Source organism: Melozone crissalis, unplaced genomic scaffold (assembly GCF_028551555.1).
Source record: "Melozone crissalis strain CALT ecotype California unplaced genomic scaffold, PUWL_Pcris_2 ptg000032l_1, whole genome shotgun sequence".
NCBI lineage: Eukaryota > Metazoa > Chordata > Aves > Passeriformes > Passerellidae > Melozone > Melozone crissalis.
The window spans coordinates 1,022,485-1,040,765 of NW_026535810.1; the positions used below are offsets into that span (position 1 = coordinate 1,022,485).

Sequence of the window (18,281 nt, forward strand, 5' to 3'; positions counted from 1 at the left end):
AAGGCAGCAGCAATCCCTCAGAGCTCTGACCTGGGATAAAATCCTGATTTCCATGAGGAAACAGTGCCCAGTTGAGCTGGGCATTGAATAAAGGAATGCCATGGGAATAAAATAAATTTAAAAACCTCATGGTTTTCCTTCTTCCAAAGAATTAAAACCCAGCCTTAAAACATTTCCTAAAATAATTACTTGAAAACTTCCTACATCCAAAAGGAGCTTATCCTGAATGGGAAGAGGGCAGAGGGACTGGGATCTCCCAGCCCAGCCTATGTCTGTTTGCCCCATCTGGGAGCTGCTGCCACATTCCCACACTGCTCCATCCCTGTGAATTCCCACAGGGATGATAACACTCATCAATTCAGGGAGAATGGAAGTGCCCACAGGATGAAGGCCACAGGCAGGGACCTGGCTGCTGGCACTCACATCCTTCTGCACAGACCTTGCTGGTCTGAACATCTTGGAAATACTTTAGAAATACTTATTTTCCTCCTCTCCAAACAGACCCATGTGGCAGGTTTGAGATGAATCCTTCCTTCCTTCCCTCCAGGACTTGCACACAGCTCATCTGAGAGAATTAATTACCAATTAGAGCAACATCCATGAGATCATCATCTTCCTCCCCGATGAGGAACTCGGGGCTGGCCCGGCTCGGCCGCTCTGCCGAGAGGATCGCGTTGCTGGCCATGGCCAGAGACTGATCTGCTGAGATGGGAGACTTGGACCAGCTCTCAGGCTTCATCCCGTGCGATTTCTTCTTATCCCTGTCCTTATCCCGCTCCCTCTCTCTGTCCCTGTCCTTGTCCTTGACTTTTTTCTTCTCCTTTTTGTGCTTCTTGTGCTTCTCAGCGCTGTACTCGGGCAGGGGCCGGATGCCATCGTCGGAGCTGGGGCTGTTCTGGTAGGATTTCTCGGCGATGGACGAGCCCGACTCACTCTCGCTGTCGATGTTCTGGGGGGTGTAGGCCGGGGATTTGCTGTGGCTGGGGGAGCAGCGCTCGTGTTTGGGGGTGGAGCCGCTGATCAGGGGCGATCCGTAGCTTTTGGAAGAAGCCATCTGAGGTCTCAGCCCGTCCCCGCCTCCTTCCCCGGGTTTCTGCAGAGTCACTTTGGCTTTGATGCTGGGGGAGCCGCCGTCGTGTTTGCTGATGATGATTTTGGCCACTCCGGTGCTTCCGACGTTTTTGGAATCCGAGTTCTTCTTGGAAGAGTCGACGGATCCTCCAGAAACTGAGACCTTCGATTTCTCCTTGTCGCTCTTCTCCCGCTTTCCCTGGAACTCCCCTCCAGACATGTTGTGTTTGGAGGACATCGTATGGCTTGAGGAATTGGAACTCGGCCCCATCTGCCCATCCATGGGGTCCTCTCCGCCAGGCCCGCTCGTGACCACCCCGTGCTTCAGCTTGTCTATGACTGCAGTCAGAGATGGCTTCTTGTTTCTGCTGGGGGACTTCCCTTTGGAGCTTCCATGCTGGTTCTGGGATGAAGACATGGAAGACCCGCTGGATGAAAAGGAAGATGAAGATGCCGTGGAGGAATTGGACGAGGGAGGCGGTTTCTGTGACATAGACCCGGAGGATCCCATTCCTGAAGAGGATTTCATGCTCGAGCTTGACCCAGTCCCAGACATGTGGGACCCACCAGAACCTGAGCTGATGGGTGACTTCGCTTTAGACGACGGGGGAGTACCCGGGACAGGCTTCATGGGAGAGGCGAGTTTGTCAGAGCCCCCTGAGGGCCTCGAGTGGGACGGGGAGATGTTTGGTTTGCTCATGGAAGGGTTCATGAGGGATGATGGCTTTCCTTGAGGTTTCATCTTGGTGCTGCCAGAGCCGGCGCTGAGGCCGTGCTTGGTGATGGGGGAGGATCCCGGCTTTCCCACCGACTGCGCCGAGCCCTTGGACTGACCCGAGCCAGAACCCCCTTGGCTGGAGTAGAGGCTGCTGCTCATCTTGGAGCCAGAAGAGCCTTCTGATTTGCTTTTAATTTTGCCTGAGGTTGAAGAGGAGGAAGAAGAGGAGGAGGAGGAAGAATGGCTATGATGGCTTTTGCTGCTGGAGGAGGTGACAGAACCACTACTCGTGTACTGGCCGTGTGAAGACGGTTTGCCAACAGTCACTGTTCCTTTTGGGATCTGAATGGTTATTTTTGGAATAGGAGGAGTAGCTACCCCGGGAGGAGTCTGGGATCTGCCCGAACTCCCTGGAGATTTGGACCCACCTGTGCTTGCTGGTGGCGTGAAGGGCCTGTTGGATGAACTGTGCGATGGAGATTTCCCATCTGTCTCCTGCTTCTTCCTCTTTGGGAGCTTCTCTTTGCTTTTGCCATCACTGGACGGCGTCCGGCTGCGCTTCCCCGGCTTCCCATCCATGCCAGCAGCTGCCATGGCACCTCCAGACCCATTGCCTTCCTTTACCCGTTTCTGAGACTTCTCTTTTCCTAAATCCCCCGTGTTCAGCAAAGGGCTCTGACCTCCACTGTGGTGCTCCATGATGTCAGAGGACCCCAGTGCTTTGCTGGCAGCTGCAATAATACTAAAATCCACCGTGTCGGACGGAGCGCTCCCCTTAAATTTATTTTCCCCCCCATCACCCCCCAAGACTTGCACCCCCAAATTAGTTAGAGCCTGGGGGGTATAACCCTTGAAATCATCAGTGTCTCCACTCTGACTGCTCTCATCAAAGTATTCCTCCCCAAAACCACTCTGGCTCTGACTGTTCAGCAAGTCAGGGTTGAAATCTACCCCGTCTGGAAAAAAATGGTTGGAGGAGTCGCTGTTGGGGCTCACAGCGGCGTCCGCGATCAGGTCCGCGGGGTCTGTGTAGGGGTTCTCACTACTGTTGGTCTGAAAAACATCGGGGTCAAAGAGGGCACTTTGTGAATGTCCTGAACTAGAAGAATCTCTGACTGGAGTCCCAATGGGTGGGCAGTCCTCAGTACTGGTGGGCAGCTTGGAAGCCTCCTCGGCTATGTCCGAGAGGATGTCGGTGACATCGGCCCCGATGCTGTCCGAGCTGGACAGGCGAACCATCCTCTGGATGCTGGGCTGGGCGTGGGGCAGGGCCTGGGGGTACGTGGTAGGAGGAGTGCTGCACTGGCTGGGTGCTGGAGTAATATGAGGGGTGTCCAGGGTGTCTGCAGTCATGTTGACGTCAAAAATGGGGTTCTGGGAGTCAACATCCATGGAAAAGAGCTCCCTCTGGAAATCGTCCTCAGTCTGGTGCTTGGGCTTGTCGGCCGGCACGCGGGATTTTTTTTTCTTTTGTTTATTCCCCCCAGGGCCCATTTCCATCCTGGGGGAGCCAGAGGAAGAGTTCTGCCTTTCCAGAGGGCTGCTCCCATAAAGAGTGGAGAAATCCTGAGGAGGATTCTCCTTAAGAAGGTTCATGAGCATGGGGTGGTTCTTGGTGTTGCTGGCTGGTGAGGATACTGGTGGTGGTGTGTGGTGGGGAGGGGTTGGACTTGAGCCAATGGTAGAGCCCACATTGCCTGTGATCTGTAACAAACTAGTGAGAATAGGGTTCTGAGACACTTTGCTGAAGTCCTCCCCATGGCCCACCGAGTCATGCCTCTCTTTCATGCTTATGCTCATGTTAAACAAAGTAGTGATGGGCCCCCCAGGAAAAGTGTTGGTTGGGGTGGTGGTCCCGCTCATTGGGTTGCTGCCTGTGGTCATGCCATACCCTGGGCTGCTGGCTGGGGGCAGGTTTTTCTTCACCATGTCTTCAACTGTCTCTGCAATGAGGGACAGGGCTGGCGTGTCAGCTTGGATGGTTTCTGCTTTCCTACGGATGGCTCTCATGGTGACAGGGATGGACATGCACCTGCAAGACACAGCACAGGCTCAGCTGGGGCTGGCTGCCCTCAGCAAAGCTCACTGGGGAGGTTTTACACCTCCAGCAGGTACAAAATGAGCACTCAGGGGCTTGCACAGGAGAGCAGCAGGTCCAGGATTTATGTCCTGCTGTTCTGCTTGAATTCAGAGAGACACCTGCCCTTGCAATCCCAGAGGGAGGATTAATCAATTATCTCTAATAACTGATAGCTGACAGATCACTATCTGCTAGTTAAAGAGCACAGAATCATGGAATGCTTTGGTTTGGAAGGGGCCTTAAAGCCCATCCAGTCCCACTCTCTGCCATGGCAGGGACACCTCCCATTGTCCCAGGCTGCTCCAAACCCTGTCCAGCCTGGCCTTGGGCATTGCCAGGGATCCAGGGGCAGCCACAGCTGCTCTGGGCACCCTGTGCCAGCGCCTGCCCACCCTCACAGGGAGGGATTTCTTCCCAATATCCCACCTAGAACTACTGCTTCAGTTTAAAGCCATTCCCTTTGATCTGTCTTCATGAAGGAATCTGGGTTGTCACTCCAATTCTGGCAGAGAACGCCTTGGTAAACCTGATTTCCTAAACCTTATAAAAATCCCAGGAGCTTAAAGCTCATCCAGTTCATCCCCTCTGCCACGGGCAGGGGCAGTTTTTGAGCTCAAAAATCAGTGATAACACCACATTCTCCTCAGGGATAATGAGTCTATAACATGCTAGAAGCAAAACTCGTGGTTCCCACCCAAAAGGTGACAGGAGTGTTGTCCCCTGGGAATGCCCTGCTCTGTTCTGAATGTGACTGAGGTGATAAGAGCCTTGTGTAAACAACAAACTCAAAAATAAGTAGCTACAGTTCAATATCTGGCATTGAATTTTCAGCATGGCTCTGAGTTGTTCTCTCCTGCAAACAACCACAGAACAGCTCCAGAGCTGCTGGATAAACACAAGATGGAGCAGAGCTCATCTGTGTGACCGGGAGCATAAGGTGGGACAAAATCCCAGCTTACCTTTGAACAACCTTGGCAATGAAATCATCTGTACAGATGAGGGCATCAGACAATCCTTTGTACAGCTTACAGTTCACGTGGCTGGAGTCCTGCACATCCATCACCACTGCAGGAGAGCAGGGAGAGATCAAAATCCTGCACACAGGGGGAGGAAACCCTGCCAGCCCTCCCAGAAACGCTGCCACTGCTGCCCCTGAGGCCACTTACCACACACCAGGGAGTCGTTCACAGGGTGCTGGAAGGACACACTGAAACAGGAGTCAGAGAGAGGACAAACTTCAAACTGCAGGATCCCAGGAGAATCTGAAAAACACAAGAACTTTTAACTGAGGGAAGAGTGGAGATGAGCCAGAGTGGCATTCACATTTTCTAGAAAAATCCCTTCACTCAGGATTTTTCTCCTGGGAAGCTGAGAAGTCTCAGAGAAAAAGGAAAACAAGAATTATCTGATTTGCTTCTCCTGTGTTTTGCTCCTTTAGAATGTGTTTGGAGATTGTTTCATTGGTTTCTGCTGTGAGTTTTTTTCACTCATTGGACAACTGGGGCCAGGCTGTGTTGGGCACAAGTTTTCATTATTATCTTTTTAACCTTCTGTAAGTGTCCTTTCTGTACTCTTTAGTATAGTTTAGGATAGCATTCTTGATATATTAATATACATTGTATATGTTATATATTAATATATCATTACTATATTATTAATATATTACAATACATCAATATATTATTAATGTATTATATTATTAGTGTATTATAATATATTATTAGTATAATATATTATTAGTATAATATATTAATAATATAATATAATATAATATAATATAATATAATATAATATAATATAATATAATATAATATAATGCCTTCTGAAAACATGGAGTTAGATTCATCATTCCTTCCTGCCACAAATACAATAAACCAGAGCCTCAAAACCCCCACACAGATGGGGAAAAAAAACAAGGGAAGCAGCAGAGGCTTCATTTTTGATGAGGAAACCCCTTCAGAGTTCATTATTCCCACTTAATATTGCTCTGGAGGTGGCACCCACCTTCCTTCAGGACTGTCCTCTTGACACAGCTGCCAATGAGGGTGTTGTACACCACCTGGTGCCTGATCTAACCTTCTCTAAGTATTCTTTCTGTATTCTTTAGTATAGTATTCCTTAATAGAATATACTATCATAAAATAATAAATTAGCCTTCTGAAAACATGGAGTTAGATTCATCATTCCTTCCTGCAATGGGAGACCCCACAAATACAATAAACAGCAGAGGCTTCGTTTCCAATGAGGAAAACTCTCCAGAGTTCATCATTCTCATTTCACATTGCTCTGGAGGTGGCACCCACCTTCCTTCAGGACTGTCCTCTTGACACAGCTGCCAATGAGGGTGTTGTAGGCCACCTGATCTAACCCTCTCTAAGTATCCTTTCTGTATTCTTTAATACAATATAGTACCATAAAATAATAAATTAGCCTTCTGAAAACATGGAGTCGGATTCATCATTCCTTCCTGCCACAAATATAAACCAGAGCCTTGAAACCCCCACACAGATGGGGAAAAAAAACAAGGGAAGCAGCAGAGGCTTCATTTTTGATGAGGAAACCCCTTCAGAGTTCATTATTCCCACTTAATATTGCTCTGGAGGTGGCACCCACCTTCCTTCAGGACTGTCCTCTTGACACAGCTGCCAATGAGGGTGTTGTAGGCCACCTGATCTAACCTCTAAGTATCCTTTCTGTATTCTTTAGTATTCTTTAATACAATATAGTACCGTAGAATAATAAATTAGCCTTCTGAAAACATGGAGTCGGAGTCATCATTCCTTCCTGCCACAAATATAAACCAGAGCCTCGAAACCCCCCTAGAGATGGGGAAAAAACCAAGGGAAGCTTCATTTCCGATGAGGAAACCTCCCCAGAGTTCATCATTCTCATTTCACATTGCTCCGGAGGTGGCACCCACCTTCCTTCAGGACTGTCCTCTTGACACAGCTGCCAATGAGGGTGTTGTAGGCCACCTGGTGCCTGATGAGGCTGAGGATGAGGGGCACCCTGCCAGGGTGCTGGAACGCGATTTTGCTGAGCAGAGTCCCCTGGAGGCTCCGTCCGTCCGGGAGAGGAGCGTCCTTGTTCAGGAAGTAACAGTGCTGCTGTCCTGGAAGAGCCTGACAACAATCCCTGCTTCAGGAGGGGGTCATGGACACCCAGCAGTGCTCAGAGGCCACTGACACCGTGTCACCTTTGGACAAACTGAGGATGTTTTCCTTCCGCTCTGATCAAGGAAAACATTTTAATTTCTCAGAATAAGCATTCACTGTTCCCACTAAAAGTTTCACACATGGCATCTCCTCTGGGGTTAACACTCATCCACAAATTTAAGGATTTCTCTCCCAAAATGCTGCAATTCATTCAGCCACACATCACTGGACAAAAGGAAGGGACAGGCTCAGCCCCTCTGTTCTCCTGCCTGCAGCTGCACTCCAACAGCAAAGCATCTTTCAATACCTCATTTTCCTAAAATGCTCATCACAGAATCATGGAATGGTTTGGGTTGGGAGGGCCTTAAATCCCATCCAGTGCCACAGACTGGGACACTTCCCACTATCCCAGATGACCCCAAGACCTGTCCCTGCACACTCCCAGGAATGGGGCAGCCACAGGATCATATCATGCTTTTTATAAGCTACAAGAATGTAAAATTTGGTGGGTGATCGGTTGGTGATTTATGATCATGGTTTGTATTTTTGTTGGGTTTTTGGGGGGGTTAATTCTATGTTTGTTTGGGGGTGGTTACAGAGTGATGATTATTGTTGGTTATTGTTTTTGATACTAGGAAATATAGAGGAAGGTTAATTGAAAGTGTATGGATGACAAATGATTTGGATAATGTAGGGATATATGGTTTAATTATTTGATTTAAAAAAAAAAAAAGTCAAGATAAAAAAAAAATGAATGCGTAAAACGGAATTTACCTACATGAATCATAAAGCTTGAAGAACAAGTTTTGTTTAGAATAAATAAACAACAGAATAAATGTTCTGCTCTGTTCTGAACATGACTGAGGTGATAAAAGCCCTGTGTAACCAACAAACTCAAAAATAAGTAGCTACAGTTCAATATCTGGCATTGAATTTTCAGCATGGCTCTGAGTTCTTTCCTCCAAACAACCACAGAACAGCTCCAGAACTGCTGGATAAACACAAAAATCATCTGTGTGACTGGGAGCACAAGGAACCCATTCTGTTATCCCATTTGGGGCAGCTGAAGGCCCTGAGCTGGTGCTGGGGGTGGCCCAGGCTGGCTGGCAGCGCACACTTACGGCGTAGAATCGCATGTTGTGGTTCAGGGGCAGCGGGTCGGCCTCCTTGGACAGCTCAAACTGGGTGATCAGCTCATACAGGGGCACAAACGTGGGTGCTGTGTCAAACAGGGGGATACCTGAGAGGAAAAGACAGCAGGGAATGATGGCAGCTGAATCCAATGGAAAACCTGGTCATATTTTCTGGAAAAATCCCTTCGCTTAAGATTTTGCTGCTGGGAAGCTGAGAAGCTTCAGAGAAAAAGGAAAACAAGAATTATCTGATTTGTTTCTCCTGTGGTTTGCTGCTTTGGAATGTGTTTGGAGATTGTTTACCAACAGGTGGTTGTTTCATTGGGTTTCTGTGAATTGTTTGGACTTACTGGCCAATCAGGGTCACTCTGGAAAGAGTCACAAGTTTTCATTACTATTTTTTTAACCTTCTGTAAGTATCCTTTCTGTATTCTTTAGTAGAGTTTAGTTTAGTATTCTTTAATATAATATAGTATCATAAAATATAAAAAAATCATAAAATATCATGAAATAATAAATATTTTATCATAAAATAATAAATTAGCCTTCTGAGAACATGGAGTCAGATTCATCATTCCTTCCTTCATCTGGGGATACAATAAAAACCTGTCCAGGTGTTACTGAGAACAGCACAAAACTCTGAGCACGTGTTAAAAATCAGCAGCATTTACTGACAGACACAAGGGAACATGAACAAAAGCCCAGAGATGTGTCTGAAAGGTCTGCAACCCACCTGTGCAGCTCTGCAGTTTCTGGATGAAAGCTCGAGACACTGGAATGGGACGTGGGAATTTCAGGAAGAAACAAGCAGGCAAGTCCACGCTGTTGGCACTGGTGATGGAGGAGAAAGATGGAGTTCTGGAAAAACGGGGGGACAAAAGTTCCTGTGAGCTGCAGGGCTTCTGCTGTCACCTGGCACAATATTTATGTTTGCTCAAATACACCCTAAAAATGAAGGCATTCCTCAGAAGCACCTGACAGCCCTGAAATGTCACTTTTTTCCTGAATATTTTCTCCTGTCATATTTTCTGAAAAATTTTCTCCTGGGAAGCTGAGAAGCCTCAGAGAAAAAGGAAAGCAATTTTATCTCATGTGCTTCTCCTGTGTTTTGCAGCTTTGGAATGTGGCTGGAGATTGTTAATCCAGCATGTAAATTGTTTTAACTTAATGATCAATCACAGCCAGCTGTGTCAGGACTCTGGAGGAGAGAGTCACTGGGTTTTTATTAGTATTTTGTTGAGCCTTCTGTAAGTAACCTTTCTGTATTTTTTAGTATAATTTTAGTCTAGCGTATATAATATAATATAATATAATATAATATAATATAATATAATACAATATAATGTAATATAATGCAATATAATGCAATATAATGCATTATGTTATGTTATATCATTATGATATAATATAATATGATGCAATATAATATGATATAATATATTATGTTATATTATTATATTATACCATGATATTATATTCTATCATATATCATGATATTATATATTGTATCAAGTCATATCATATTATATCAAGTCATATCATGTTATATCATGTAATATCATATTATATCAAGTCATATCATATTATATCAAGTCATATCATATCAAGTCATATCATATTATACCAAGTCATATCATATTATATCAAGTCATATCATATTATATCAAGTTATATCATATTATATCATGTCATATCATATCATATCATGTCATATCATATTATATTACATTACATTATATCATATAATATTATACTATATCATATCATATTATATTATGTCATATTATGTCATATATTATATCATATCATATAGTATGATATTACATCATATCATATATCATGATATTATATAACATCATACCATATTATATTATATCACATCATATATTATGATATTAAATCAGCCTTCTAAGAACATGGAGTCAGACTCATCATTCCTTCCAGCACCGGGGTCTCAGCAATCTCCACACTGAATCAGGCATTTCCTGTGGAATCCCTGCAGTGCTGTGACACTCCCCCAGCTGAGTGCTGGCCCGCTGTCCTGCCCTTACCCTTTGCTGTCCACAGGATGGGAGCCCATGATCAGAGGAGCAATTGGAAGTTTGTGCATTGCCATGGTTCCCTCCACTGTCACCGACACGTTCATGCCCAGCGAGCGAGGAACTGCAGGGGGAAGCAGGAGAAGATGGGAACAAAAACCCAACAAGCGGCAAGTTTTGTGGATTAAATATGAATTAAATATATTCTCTTCATCCCTGGAAGTGTTCAAAGCCAAGTTGGGGCTTGGAGCAAGCTGGAATAGTGGAAGGTGTCCCTGCCCATGGAACTGGATGACCTTGGGGTCTCTTCCACCACAAAATATTCTGTGATTCCATAAAATATTATTCTGGCTTTCCCCACAAGGCACAGAGCTCACTGTTCACCTTCAGGACCAAATGCACAACAGCCACACTGACTGTTCTACCCAAATCCCCATTTCCCTCCTGCCAGGTAGACCAATTGCATCACCCTCAAAATATTTTCCAAATGCATTTGCGAGTTCATACTTTGCTCTTTGCAAAGCAAAACAAATTATGATTTTGGATCATTTCCCTCTCTTTTTTTTCCTTAACAACTGGAGCTTGGTTTTGGCATTTTAACAAGAGCCAGATGTCCATGCATGAAAACAAACTTTCATGATGGGAGAGGCACGAGGCTGGATGGGGGATAGAGGAAGGTGTCCCATGGCAGGGGGTTGGAAGTGGATGAGCTTGGTTTAAACCCAAACCATTCTGGGATTTTATGTTTTTATTCAGGTAACAAAACAAATCCTATGTTAAAATGAGATTTTCACTGCAAGGAAAAAGGCTCTGTGCCCCAGCAGCTCCACAGCTCACCTACCATTGTTCTCATGCAAAACCACAGGGGCTCCAGTGCCATCCTCAAATAAATCATAGGGGGAGACGTAATATTTGAGGTTCATCAGGAGACCTGGGGAGAGAAATTCCTCATGAGGCATCCTGAGAAGTCATGCTGATCATCCCCACCCCACAAAGCCACACAAACACCCAAAGACTTTGTCCCTCTTTTGTTTTGTTATTTTTCATCACTTAATGTGCAACTGTGAGCCATACTTGAGGCCAGGAACAAATAAATTTTTAAAATTTCTTTAAATTAATTCATTTTTTTAAGGGTGAATCACAGGTACCTCCACTCCTGGGGGTGAGATAGCCAACACTGCCACGGAGGATCTTGTCCAGGGGGTTTGCATTGGTGGCTTGCCTGCAAGAGAGGCAGTCACAGTGTGAAACAAGCCACAGCCACACCTGAAGTAAAAATCCATGTGCTGAGACTGATTTCAACTCAAAATTCACATTTCTGGGACCCAAAGAGGAGTTTATCCAAACTGCACAGGCAAAACAAAAGCTGCAGCATGGCTGGTGTATCACTGAACCTACAGCAGTGAAACAAGGCCAAAGCTTTCTCAATTTAAACCACAATTTAATCCACCTGTTACAAACTTTTATTTTGCCTTTTAGATTCTCTTCCAATCAAATCCTGCAGTTAAAAAGGAATTTCTCAGAGCTCTAAGCATTTATAGATATTTAGAAAACCATACAGACACCACAAAACTTACCAATACATCCCAGCCATCTTTTGGAGATCCAACTCCAAGGACTGCAGAGCCAAGTACATTTTAGTTTTAAGTTTGCTTAGAGAAAAAAAAAAACAATAAAAAATTAAAAAATATAAGTAAACTTGAAAGAACTGTGCAGTGCAAACCTACAAGCTTGGAGGGTTTTTTTAAATTTTATATGTGTGTATAAATAAATGTATTCTAGACTTGTTATTTGATTTTAAATACGTGGATATAAATATATCCTGGACTTACTTGTCCCCTGGCAGCTTATAGAGGTTCACAAGTCCCCTCAGATGCTTTGAAAACTCATCAAAATTTTTCTCTCTGAAAGGAAAAAGGTGGAAATTACCAAGTATTCAAATGAGTAACAAATAGGTTTCATTTTAAAAAGTGATATTAATAAAGAAAAAGACTTTTGCTACATGGAAATGTGTTCTTTACATGATCCAGCTTTAATGTGCTGTGGGCTTTGAAGACACCTTGCACAGCAGCCAGAATCACAAGATCTGAGCCAAAGCCAGAAAATCCCCTGGAGAAGTGAAGACACTTTGTGGGGAAGGAACAATTGTGAAGAATTTTGTGTTTCCAGACTTCAAATAGCATCAGATCATTGCAGCAAAGAGAAAACACAACAACCCACCCCTGTCACTCACCTGAGATGTTGCACCAGCTCTGGACAGCTCTGAAAAGGAAGGAACACACAAGGATGTCAGTGTGGGATGCAGCCACTCCAGGCTTTGTGCAGCTCTGCAGCTGGGAAATATCAGAGCAGGGAAATTCCCAAACATCAGCTTCACAACGCTCACAACCACTTGCTGTGGTTCTACTTCTGCTCCTCAAGTCCAGGTAATGATGTTTCCTCTTAAATTATTAATTTGAAATAAACTTCTCAAGCTGGCAAGATTTAGGTTGAAAATCCATGAGCTTACATAGGGATGTTAAAGATGGGTTGTTTTGTGGAGAGGCCAAACACACACTAAGCTCAAACTCTCCTCCACATGCAGAAGGGCATTTTCTCCCAATTTAACTTTCCATTCCCAGACCTGAGCTTTGTAAGAATAACTTCCCTTGGAAACACAGCAAAAACTTCCATAAAATTCTCAGAAAAATTAAGGTGATTTCCCCAAATGATTTTGCAAGTTGTGAATCCATTGATTAGAAAATCCCACTGGAGCAAACTACTCCATGGAGGATTTTATTTCCCACTAGAATGAGCAGCAAGGGTGTAACTCTGGGTCTAAGGGAATGTTGAATAAACCCATTTTCTCTGCTGAAAATAAAGGGAATCCTAAAAGCACAGGGGTTCCTCTTTGCCAGGAATACACACCACAGGGTTTTCTCCATGGTGAGCCACCTTGACATCACAGAGCAGCCCTGTGGGGTCCAGCTGCACCTCCACATAGAACATGTCTGAGGTGATGTAACACTCGGTGCCGTTCGCGCTCAGGTGGGAGCCGAGGCTGCCGGAGGGAACAGGACAGGAATGGCTGTGAGATGCACAGAAAAGCCCCAAAAAAACCCCACAGAACCCCACAATCCAAGCACACAAAACTCACCCAAAACCCCACAATCCAAGCACACAAACCCACACAAAACCCCACAATCCAAGCACACCAAACTCCCCAGTCTAAGCACACAAAACCCCACAATCCAAGCACACAAAACTCACCCAAAACCCCACAATTGAAGCACACAAAACCCACCCAAAACTCACCCAAAAGCCCCCAATCCAAGCACACAAAACCCACCCAAAACTCACCCAAAAGCCCCCAATCCAAGCACACCAAACTCCCCAATCCAAGCACACCAAACCCACCCAAAACCCCACAATCCAAGCCCACTAAACTCCACAATCCATCGCACAAAACCCCACAAGACAAACCCCACAATCCAAGCTCACAAAATCCCCCAATCCAACACAAACCCCACAACACAAAGCCCCCAGTCCAACACACAAAACCCCACAATCCAACACAAACTCCCCAAAGCAAGAGCACACAAAACCCCCAATCCAAGCATACAAAATCCTCAACCCAAGCACACAAAGCTCCAAAATCCAATACAAACCCCACAACACAAAACCCCCCGATCCAAGCACAGAAAATCCCCCAATACAATACAAACCCCACAATCCAAGCACACAAACCCACCCAAACCTCCCCAATCCAAACCCCCCAATCCATCACAGAAACTCCACAATCCAAGCACACAAACCCACACAAAACTCACCCCAACCCCCCCAAATCCAAGCACACAAAACCCCCAATCCAAGCACAAATAATCCCCAATCCAAGCACACAAAATCCCACAAATCCAAGCACACAGAACCCCACAATCCAAGCACACAAAATCCCCAGTCCAAGCACACAAAACCCCACAAATCCAAGCACACAGAATCACCCCAATACAAGCACACAGAACCCACAATCCAAACACACAAAACCCCACAATCCAAGCACACAAAACCCCACAATCCAAGCACACAAAACCCACACAAAACCCCCAATCCAAGCACACAGAATCACCCCAATCCAAACACACAAACCCCACAATCCAAACACACAAACCCCACAATCCAAGCACACAAAACCCCACAAATCCAAGCACACAAAACCCCACAAATCCAAGCCCACAAAACTCCCCAATCCAAGCACACAGAATCACCCCAATCCAAGCACACAAACCCACACAAAACCCCACAAATCCAAGCACACAAAACCCCACAAATCCAAGCCCACAAAACTCCCCAATCCAAGCACACAGAACCCCACAACCCAAGCACAGAAACTCACCCAAAACTCCCCAATCCAAGCACACAAAACCCCACAACACAAAACCCCCAATCCAAGCACACAAAACCCCCAATCCATCACACAACCCCCACAAATCCAAGCACACAAAACCCCCAATTCAAGCACACAGAGTCACCCCAATCCAAGCACACAAAACCCCACAAATCCAAGCACACAAAACCCATAATCCAAGCACACAAAACTCCCCAAATCCAAGCCCACAAAACCCACACAAAACACCCCAATCCAAGCACACAGAATCACCCCAATCCAAGCACACAAAACCCCACAATCCAAGCATACAAACCTCCCAATCCAAGCACACAAAACCCACACAAAATTCCCCAATCCAAGCACATGAACCCCACAAATCCAAGCATACAAAACCCTGCAAATCCAAGCACACAAAACCCCACAATCCAAGCACACAGAATCACCCCAATCCAAGCACACAAACCCCTCCAATCCAAGTACACAAAACCCCCCAATCCAAGCACACAAAACCCACACAAAACTCCCCAATCCAAGCACACAGAATCACCCCAATCCAAGCACACAAACCCCACAATCCAAGCACACAAACCCTCCCCAATCCAAGCACACAAAACCCCCCAATCCAAGCACACAAACCCACACAAAACCCCACAAATCCAAGCACACAAACCCCCCCCAATCCAAGCACACAGAATCACCCCACTCCAAGCATACAAAACCCCACAAATCCAAGCACACAAAACCCCCCAATGCATCACACAACCCCCACAACCCAAGCACACAAAACCCCACAACCCAAGCACACAAAACCCCACAACCCAAGCACACAAAACCCCACAAATCCAAGCACACAAACCCCACAAATCCAAGCACACAAAACTCCCCAATTCAGGCACACAAACCCCCCCACTCCAAGCACACAAAACCCCACAAACCCAAGCCCCACAAGGCTCTGGGGGAGCAGTCTGCGCCATGCAGAGGAGCAGACCCACCCGCTCTGCCGGGCGATGGACTCCAGGCGATCGGTCATGGCAGGCAGAGACGACACTGAGGGAGGAACAAAACCCAAACTTTAGGGGAAAGCTCCAACGTCCCCTAAGGAATTCCCACCAAAAATAAACCAAATCTCAGCTGGTTACTCCCTCCCATGCCTGCTCACACTGTCCCCAAATACAGACATGAGGGTGTGCACAGAGAAACCCATATATTCCCAAACTGCAAGGAGAAAATGGAATTTCTGCAAGTGGAATCCAGGTATGGGCACTCACAGAATCCTGGAATGGTTTGGGTTGGGAGGGACTCAAAGCCCATCCAGTGCCACCCCTGCTATGAGCAGGACACTTCTCACCATCCCAGGTTCTCCAAATCCTGTCCAAATTTGGATATTTCCAAGGAAGGAGCAGCCACAGCTTCTCTGGACAAAGAGAGGATTTTATTTTCCCAATAAAAGCAGCACAGCCTGCCTGGCACTGAGCTGAGTGTGTGATGAACCCCTGAGCACCAGGAACACAGCAGCAACACCCAGTGTGGGTTTTATGGAGCATTTCCATGGGATTTTCCACCCTGTGGAGAGTACACAGAGGACACACCAACCTTTCAGGGCCTTCTGCAGGGTCTCCAAGCAGCTCACCAGGTGCTGGTGTCCCCCTGAGTTCAGCACCACACGCTTTTCCTTGGGCAGACAGAAGAAAAAAAACATCATTTTTCCTTGTTCCTCAACAGAAGGGAATTATGGCAGCTTTTGGGCAGCCAAGTGAAATTTATTTAATTAAAATAATTAAAAGCAGATTAGATTTCATGCCCAAATTACATCCTGATTCCTCTAGGTGGGTGTTTGTAAGCAGGTTACAAAGGCAGGCCTGGAATTGAGTTATTTTCTTTTTAGCAACTTGGTCTAAATAGGTCTGAGCTCAGAGTTTTAGAAAAAGAGACAGAAAAATAAAGAGTTGGGCAAACTTTTAACTTTATGGGCAGGAGGCTTTGCTGAGATCTCTCCTGCTCCTCCTTCCCTCACCCACACCAGTATTTTAAACTCATTTTTGACTAAGCCAGGGCTGAGTGTCACTGAACAAAAACAATATTCAAAAAACAAGTCATTGCTCCAAAAAACAATGTCCTGCAAGGATGAAAATACAAGTTTGAGCCTTTTCCTAGCACTGAGCTGGAATTAGGGGAGGGAAAGGCACATCGGGCAGGGAGGGTTTGGACATCCCTCAGGAGAGAGTGAAACCAAAGCAAACCAAAGCAAACCAAGGCAAACCAAGGCAAACCAAGGCAAACCATGGCAAACCATGGCAAAAACAGCTGGAAGAGATGTAAGAACTCAATGATCCTGCTCAGAGCCCAGCAATGCTCACCATGACCTGCCGCACCAACTTCATGGTTTCTGTCCAGGGCCGGTTCTGGCTGTACTTGGCATGCAGCCTCTCCAGGAGGGAGCTCATCTTGTTCAGCTTCTCTGCCTCTGGCACACAGGAATGTTCAGGAAACACCATGAGCCACTTTTGGAAGTTTAACAGTTCAGAAAACATCCCACCTTTAAGCTGGAGATGATTTCAAAGAATTTTCTTCCTGCTGGTTGAACCCCAGACCTCGATGTGAGGGAAATGTTATGGAATATCCCAGGCTGAGGGAAATGTTATGGAATATCCCAGCCCAACCTCCCTGGCCAGGCAGAGTCACCTGGAATGTGCCAGGGTGTGGAATTTCTGTAGACAGGGAGACCCCACACCCTCCCTGGGCAGCTGCTCTGACACCCTACTGGAAAGCAGCCTCACCCTCCTGGAATGAAACCTCGTATCGAGGTGGAATTTGTGGTGTTTCACTTTCTGGCCATTGCTCCTCGTCCTGTCTCTCATTGAACAGAGTCGGGCACCAAGCTCTGACACCCCTGAGGATTTCTGTACGGATTTATGGGATCCCCTCCCAACCTTCTCCAGAATAAGCAGGCCCGGTTCCACGCTCCTTCTTCATCACAGAGATGTCTCAGACCTCAAATCACCTTTGAGACCCTCGCTCGTTTCACCTTCTTGGGCGTCACCTCATTCCCAGCCCCGGAGCCGCCACAGGACCCCCTCGCTCCCTCACGGGGCCAGCGGGAACCCCCGCGTCCCGCGCCGCACTCACCCTCGGCGCTGCCCGGAGCTGCCTTCATATTGCAGGTCCGGGGCCGGGATGGAGAGAGGGAGAGGGAGCGGAGAGGGATCGGGAGCGGGGGCGGCGGCCGGGCCGGGCCGCCCTCGCCCTCACACGGCGGCGGCCGCCGCCATCGCTGCGCCTGCGGCCGCACTCCCGCGCTCTCGCGAGACTTCGCCGCGCCCGCACGGGAGGGCGTGGCTCGGGAGCCAGCACGCCCCGCCCCCTCAGCCTGCTGGAAGCGCGGCGGCGGCCGCTGTGCAGCCCTAACGGAGCATTAACCGCCCGTTAGCCGGCGGTGCGCCGGGGCGGGCTCCACAGCGACCCGCCGGCGGCTTTAGAGCGCAGCGCGGCGGAGCGGGAGAGCGGCGGGAGGCCGGGGCGGCGGCGGCGCCGCCATGGAGCTTTGTTGCGGGCCGGGCGTTAGGGGGCGCTGTCCCCGCCCCGCGCCCCAATAAAGTTGGCCGGGAAGGCGCCGCCGGCCGCGCGATTTCGCGGCTCTCGCGAGAGGACGAGCGTGCGGCCCCGCCCATCTCCGAGAGGTCTCGCGGACGAGGAGGACTCGCGCCGGAGCCCAGGGAGGG

The 18,281-nt window shown here is 47.2% G+C and overlaps 1 protein-coding gene across 1 annotated transcript; it reads right to left on the bottom strand.

The window, feature by feature from the left end:
- Nucleotides 1-9: 9 nt before the first annotated feature.
- On the bottom strand, nucleotides 10-17,764 carry MED1 (mediator complex subunit 1). Its single transcript, XM_054281449.1, has 17 exons — nucleotides 17,689-17,764; nucleotides 16,920-17,026; nucleotides 16,156-16,234; nucleotides 15,555-15,609; nucleotides 13,104-13,236; nucleotides 12,430-12,458; nucleotides 12,029-12,100; nucleotides 11,774-11,848; nucleotides 11,345-11,418; nucleotides 11,038-11,127; nucleotides 10,209-10,320; nucleotides 8,891-9,015; nucleotides 8,146-8,264; nucleotides 6,790-6,991; nucleotides 5,036-5,131; nucleotides 4,829-4,934; nucleotides 10-3,821 (listed from the first exon to the last, which is right to left on the bottom strand). The coding sequence occupies exons 1-17, from the start codon at nucleotides 17,714-17,716 to the stop codon at nucleotides 575-577; spliced, it is 4,749 nt and encodes a 1,582-aa protein (XP_054137424.1). The 5' UTR covers nucleotides 17,717-17,764; the 3' UTR covers nucleotides 10-574.
- Nucleotides 17,765-18,281: the final 517 nt, after the last annotated feature.

What these genes read in the sequence shown, in the direction of transcription:
- MED1 (XM_054281449.1), bottom strand. Translation starts at nt 17,716, where the DNA reads ATGAAGGCAGCTCCGGGCAGCGCCGAGG. An exon ending in AGTTGGTGCGGCAGGTCATG is followed by an intron (nt 16,235 to 16,919) that starts GTGAGCATTGCT and finishes TGTCTGCCCAAG; the next exon opens with GAAAAGCGTGTGGTGCTGAA. An exon ending in CATCCTGTGGACAGCAAAGG is followed by an intron (nt 9,016 to 10,208) that starts GTAAGGGCAGGA and finishes CCGTTTTTCCAG; the next exon opens with AACTCCATCTTTCTCCTCCA.